Raw genomic sequence first — 5,803 nt, forward strand, 5'->3', positions numbered from 1 at the left:
GTCAAAGCTCACCTGTTAAGTCGTCACAGCTGTGGTTTTCTGTCTTTAGAAAAGCAGTATAATCAAAAAGAAAAAAGAAAAAAGAAAAACAGTATAATCAGTTGCTGAGACTCAGAAAATCAGCCAATCAGAAGAGAGGCAAGAGCTATGTAAAACTACATTGAGATGGTTTTTAAATATATTATTGATATCAAAACTGGTATATGTTGGTGCCTGCATAATATATTATACCAATAGGTATAATTTATTATAACAATAGGTGGCGATATATTATACCAATGGGTGGCGATGTTAGCCTTCACTAGACAGGGCTGGATAAATTGACTGAATTTGACTGAAGTAAAGACTACGCCTCTGATATCCTCTGAATAAAGACCTAATAAATAAATATTGCAATACACAAACTCAGTTTATTTTTGGAAAGTGCCTCAGTGTCATTGTTGTCCTGTCGCCAGTGACATGAATTGAATTAAATGAGAGAGAGAGAGAGAGAGAGAGAGAGAGAGAGAGAGAGAGATAGATGTAGAGGAAGCAGGAGGGGGAGCCGAGCATTACTGTTGTCTCTGCTGTGGATCTGGTCGCTGTGATCAGAGGGGAGAGGATCATCATCGAACAACCAGCGGCTGGTTTTCAGGTAAAAACATTTTCCTCACACCTGATCATTCTTCATGATCAGTGATTATGATATGTATCTGGTGTGTCTCGTGCTATGTCTCTGTGAAGATGGAGATGCTGAGGCGGAGAAATGGAGAAAGGGGCGCTGTTCAAAACAAAACCTCTGAAATAAAGCTGTCCTTCATCCGTCACATTCACTGACAGTCAACCTGGGCTCCTTTACAACGAGTCTGTTCTGTCTGTCGGGATGGGTTCAGGTTCAGTCCTTCATGTCGTGTTTCGTGTGCGTGTTTTCATTGCGTGTCAGCGGGGCGTTTTTCTGGTGCTGCTCCTTTACTACGCACATTGGCACAAACCACAAACCGAGCCTGTCGCCGACTGAATCTCGTCTTTTTTATTGTTTTCGATCATGAGCGTCGCTGCAGGGTTTGTGCTGAGTCTGTGCACGACATGCTTCCTGCTTGAATTTTCATTTCGTGCGATATTTTGTGTTTCCGATGTGGTTTGTTGTAAAATGGAGGCTGGATGGAGGAGGTGGAGGAGGAGGATGCTGCCATGGCCTCCTCCGCCTCTCACAACCTGCTGGCACATCACATGCTTTTCCTACATCCTTCACATAAAACCTGAATCTACAGATAAAACCACCAGGCGGCCAGACTGTGTTCTGTACAACTGTTGTTGTGTTCGGGTTTTAAAACGAGCTTATTGTTGGTCATCACGGTGGTTTTCATCTCGGCCAGTATTCCCACAGGGGCTCAGTGCATGATACACACTCCACTCTGTAACGAGACTGTTGTTCCGATTCAATACGAGGTCATAATAAACACACAGGCCTATTTATAACAGTATTCAATTATTATTATTAAATTATCCAATGTTAATAACTATACAGGCTTCTCTATTACCAATGGGATTCTTAAGTGATTCTCCTCAATAACATATTTTATAGATGATAAAATCTATCTATCTATCTATCTATCTATCTATCAGGGCTGCATGATATGCAAAAAAAATCATATTATTTTGGGAGCTATTGCGATTTCAGTTAGGGTCATTTCATTTTCACTTCATTTTCATTTCATTTTTTGATGATCATGTGATATTTTTTGGGTCTTGTACCAAAAAACCATGTTACTCTACATGCGGAGAACAAGATTTGTAGGCTGGGTCATCTCTGTACCACAATGCTTATGGAAAAGTTACAGCTCCTGCAATATTTTTGCAGCGCCTGCGATTTGGATATTGCATTTGGCCATATTGCATATTTCAATTAGCTATATTTTGATTAATTGTGCAGCACTATCCATCTATCTATTTATCGTTTCTTTAAAGAGACATTTAAAAAAATCTGGACATCATCTCTCACATTCCTTAGACGTCAAATCAGACAGGCCCACAGTGAACAAAGTTCAGCCAAGTAAAAGTCAAAGATCCTGGTGAATCCATTAGAATAATGTGGATCTGATACATTTGATCTGAGGACAGAGGACCACAACAAGAGGTCCTTGGTCTGAGTCCAGCCGTTTCATATTTGTGGGTTTCCGCGCTGACTCACAATTGTGTTGCGTAACCTTTATTGTGGCCTCAGCTGAGTCCTGTTTTTAGCCTGGTTCAGACACTGATCACCGTTCTGTTCAGGCAGGAATCAGCCAGCTGGGACCACAGATTACATAAAGCACACTACAGACACAGAGACAAATAATTACTTTAAACAGACAAATCAAATCAGTAGGAAGTTTTCAGCTGAGTGTTTATCGTACAGGAAGAGGACACGTGTGCTATCATGTGATTGCTACGCTGTTGTTACGTGATTCACACACAAGTTAACTTTTTGTGTTATCACAAAATAGTTGCTCTGAGATCAGGATAAAACATTTGAGTCGACACAGACTTCAGCTGCTGGATAAAATAGGAAAAGTTCAATTTTCTGAGAATAAAGTGAAAAATAAATGTGTAGGCTGCAGTTGTAATTCATTTTTAGTCAGATTTGATCTTGATTGACTGTTTACTTTAAATTCTTCGAATCCTCTGTAGGATGTCTGATGCAACTGATAGCAACGGTTAGCTTAGCATGTAGCTGCTGCTGCAGACAGTCAGTAGCTGACTGAGATTTTTTAAAAATCCCAAAACAACACAGCTGGTGTTCGTGTAGATTAAACCGCACGGCTCAGGCTATAGAGACATCTCATGTGCCTCCTTTGACAGAGTGTGTGTGTGTGTGTGTGTTTGTGTGTGTGTGTGTGTGTGTGTGTGTGTGTGTGTGTGTGTGTGTGTGTGCGCGATATGCAGATTCTGTTTTATGTCTGTGCATATGAAGTGTGTTATTTGAGTGTTGGGGCCACATTGAGGGAAAAAAAGAAATTTGAAATTTTGGGAATAAAAGTCATAATATTAAGAATTAATAATGTCAAATTTTGAGAGAAAAAAAAATTTTTTAGGAATATTATATCGACCAATCAGGATCAAACAGGTGAAACGACAGACAGTGCAGCCTGAGCTGTTTGTCTTTCTAACAATAGAATAGACTCTTTTCAATGTCCTGTTGATGATGCTGCTGCTGCTGCTGCTGCTGCTGCTGATGATGATGATGATGATGAGCCAAACGATGAAGTTTCTCCTTATTAGCGAAACCTCTGCTAAAGTAGAACTTCACAGGATGCTCCATGTTCCTCATTTTAAGGCTTCTTATATTTCCCCTCTAAAACAACATGCAACTGAAAATTACAACTTTATTGTCATAATATTATAATTTTTTTCTCACAATGTTACGACTTTATTCTCAGAATTACAGCTTTATTCTTGAATTTTCAAATTATTTTCCCTCCATGTGGCCCTAATACTCTGTCATACTAATATAAATAAACTTCAAAAAAAGACATTAGCCTGGTTCCAGACCCCGGTATCCCTGCCCTCATCTCTAATTTGTTTAGTGGTTCAGATATTTCTAGTGCTGTGGTCCTGATTGGCTGCTTCCCTGGTTGGAAAAACAACCAAGTTGAATAAAGCTTGTCTAGATTGGATTAAGAATGGGGATGTCTTCTGACACTGTAGTTATCTACAGTGCAGTCTGAATGATCACTTCAGGATCAGATCAAGAGTTTTCTTGCATGACATCAAATATTTTCTTCCCTCTTAGAGGAGGAGGAGAAGATGTATGGATCAGTGGTGGAGGGAGTGGCTGCTGGATGGATTTCAGCGTCTTGTCCATTTGCTAAAGTGGAGAGTAGATTTAATCCAGTCAGACCTGTCAACATCTAATGATGGACAGGGGGTGTTGGCATTAGTCTTTTTAGCTACTGCCAATATCAGTATGATGCAGCAGGTCAATTAGCTCCCTTTCTCCTTGTTTTCTCTTACACACAGACACACACACACACACACACACACACACACACACGCACACACAACAATGATGTTACCGACATTTTCATCCATTTAATTAGTTATTTGGAGGTTAAATGAATTAATGATCACTTAGAGTTGCTGTAAGTCGTAGTCATGTCTCTGGTCCAGCTGTGAAACAATTTCCTCTTCTAAAGTGTTAATTGCGGGCTCAGGCCAAGGGGCCAAGGGGTCAGGGGGCCCCTATCATCATCACACCATCTGATTTCTTTTATTGGCCTGTATTTTTCCTACAATACATTTTTAATCCACAGTTATTCTAGATTAAAATCAGTAAAGCAATTTAAATATGTTTCTCAGCAACCTGCACCACAGGTGATGTTGACGGCCCTCATCTGACTCCATAACGATACGGAGGCCAAATAGTACATTCTCAGAGCACTTTTTATTGTAATGATAATGATTGAACATTCAATTGACCTTGTAAGGTCGAGTCTATTCTCAGGACTCATAATTAAATCTTTTGTGGCCTGTGTTTGTAACGATTCCTGGATTTTACTGACTGGATTGTTTTTTTTACTCTCAAGTCTCAAGCTGAGTCAAGTCTTAAAAGAGTTTATTCTTAAATCAATCAGGCCTCAAGTCTCACATCCAAGTCAGTTTGGTCTATCTAATGGAGAAGAATGTCATATCTAATGTCATACGACCTGTATATATCGTGAACCATAAGGGTTTCGTCATCAAAATAAGCTTGAACAGGCCCAAATAAACATAATCCCTGTTTATAAATGTGATTAATTAGAGAAAAATGCATTGCTGTTTAATTTAAGAAAAATGATGTGACATCACTTACCGTGTCCCGCCTCCTCTCTCACAGGCCCAGCTGCAGCAACATGACCAAGGAGGAGAACCTGGAGGTGCAGGAGAAGGAGAGGCACGATCGGGAGGAGCAGGAGGAGGGGAGGGTTCAGAGAGAGGAGGAGGAGGCTCTAACCGAAGAGGAGGAAGAGGAAGAGGAGGACGAAGACGAGGAAGAGGAATATGAGCTACAGGAGGAGAGGGAGGGAGAAGAGAGAGCAGAGGTGGACGATGAGGACGACGACGAGCAGGAGGAGGAGCGGGAGGAAAGAGAGGAGAGGGAGGGAGAGGAGGATCCACCAGCCGGTCGGGAGCCTGAGGCTGAGCCAGTGCCCGAGCCCCTGTCAGTGTCCGAGTACCAGAGCCCGGTCAGCGAGCCACGCCGCAGAGCCATGGTTCACCCGTCTGCCCAGGCACCGCTGCCCAAAGACTATGGTACACAATACCACCTTAAACACACAGTCATACCACCTTCAATAAACTCTGTTACACCACCTTAAATACACACTGTCTTACCACCTTAAATACACACAGTCATACCACCTTAAATACACTCTGTTACACCATCTTAATCACACACAGTCATACCACATTAAATACACACAGTCATACGACCTTAAATACACTCTGTTACACTATCTTAAACACACACAGTCATACCACCTTAAACTCACTACACACGGCCATACATTTTCAGGTTGCTGAAAGTAACGCACAACATGTCTTCTTTAAATTATATTAAACGATTAGAATTTATTTGCTGTTAATTAGTGATTAGTAATGATTAGTGAAAAGTGGGATCTGATGTCTGATCAGAAGCTAGTGGGACAATTAATCAAACTTTTGTGTTTTTTTAAAATGTCAGTAGAGAGAATTGTCCAGAGTTTCTCAATGGTAATACATAGAGTGGATAAACATAGAGATGAACAGATTGGGGCCACTCCAGAGTCCTGCCCCATAAAACAACATCCAAACACATGCAGAGTAA

General features: G+C 40.9%; 1 protein-coding gene across 1 annotated transcript; it reads left to right on the forward strand.

Annotated features, from left to right (window-relative positions):
- Positions 1-498: 498 nt before the first annotated feature.
- Positions 499-5,521, forward strand: LOC147818922 (uncharacterized). The gene is made up of 2 exons (XM_087174927.1): positions 499-634; positions 4,835-5,521. The coding sequence occupies exon 2, from the start codon at positions 4,851-4,853 to the stop codon at positions 5,313-5,315; it is 465 nt and encodes a 154-aa protein (XP_087031053.1). The 5' UTR covers positions 499-634; positions 4,835-4,850; the 3' UTR covers positions 5,316-5,521.
- The last annotated feature ends 282 nt before the right edge of the window (positions 5,522-5,803 follow it).

The sequence above is a fragment of the Seriola lalandi genome, unplaced genomic scaffold, assembly GCF_002814215.2.
Source record: "Seriola lalandi dorsalis isolate HSWRI2012SDOR001 ecotype SW California unplaced genomic scaffold, Sedor1 jcf7180002054399, whole genome shotgun sequence".
NCBI classification, from domain to species: domain Eukaryota; kingdom Metazoa; phylum Chordata; class Actinopteri; order Carangiformes; family Carangidae; genus Seriola; species Seriola lalandi.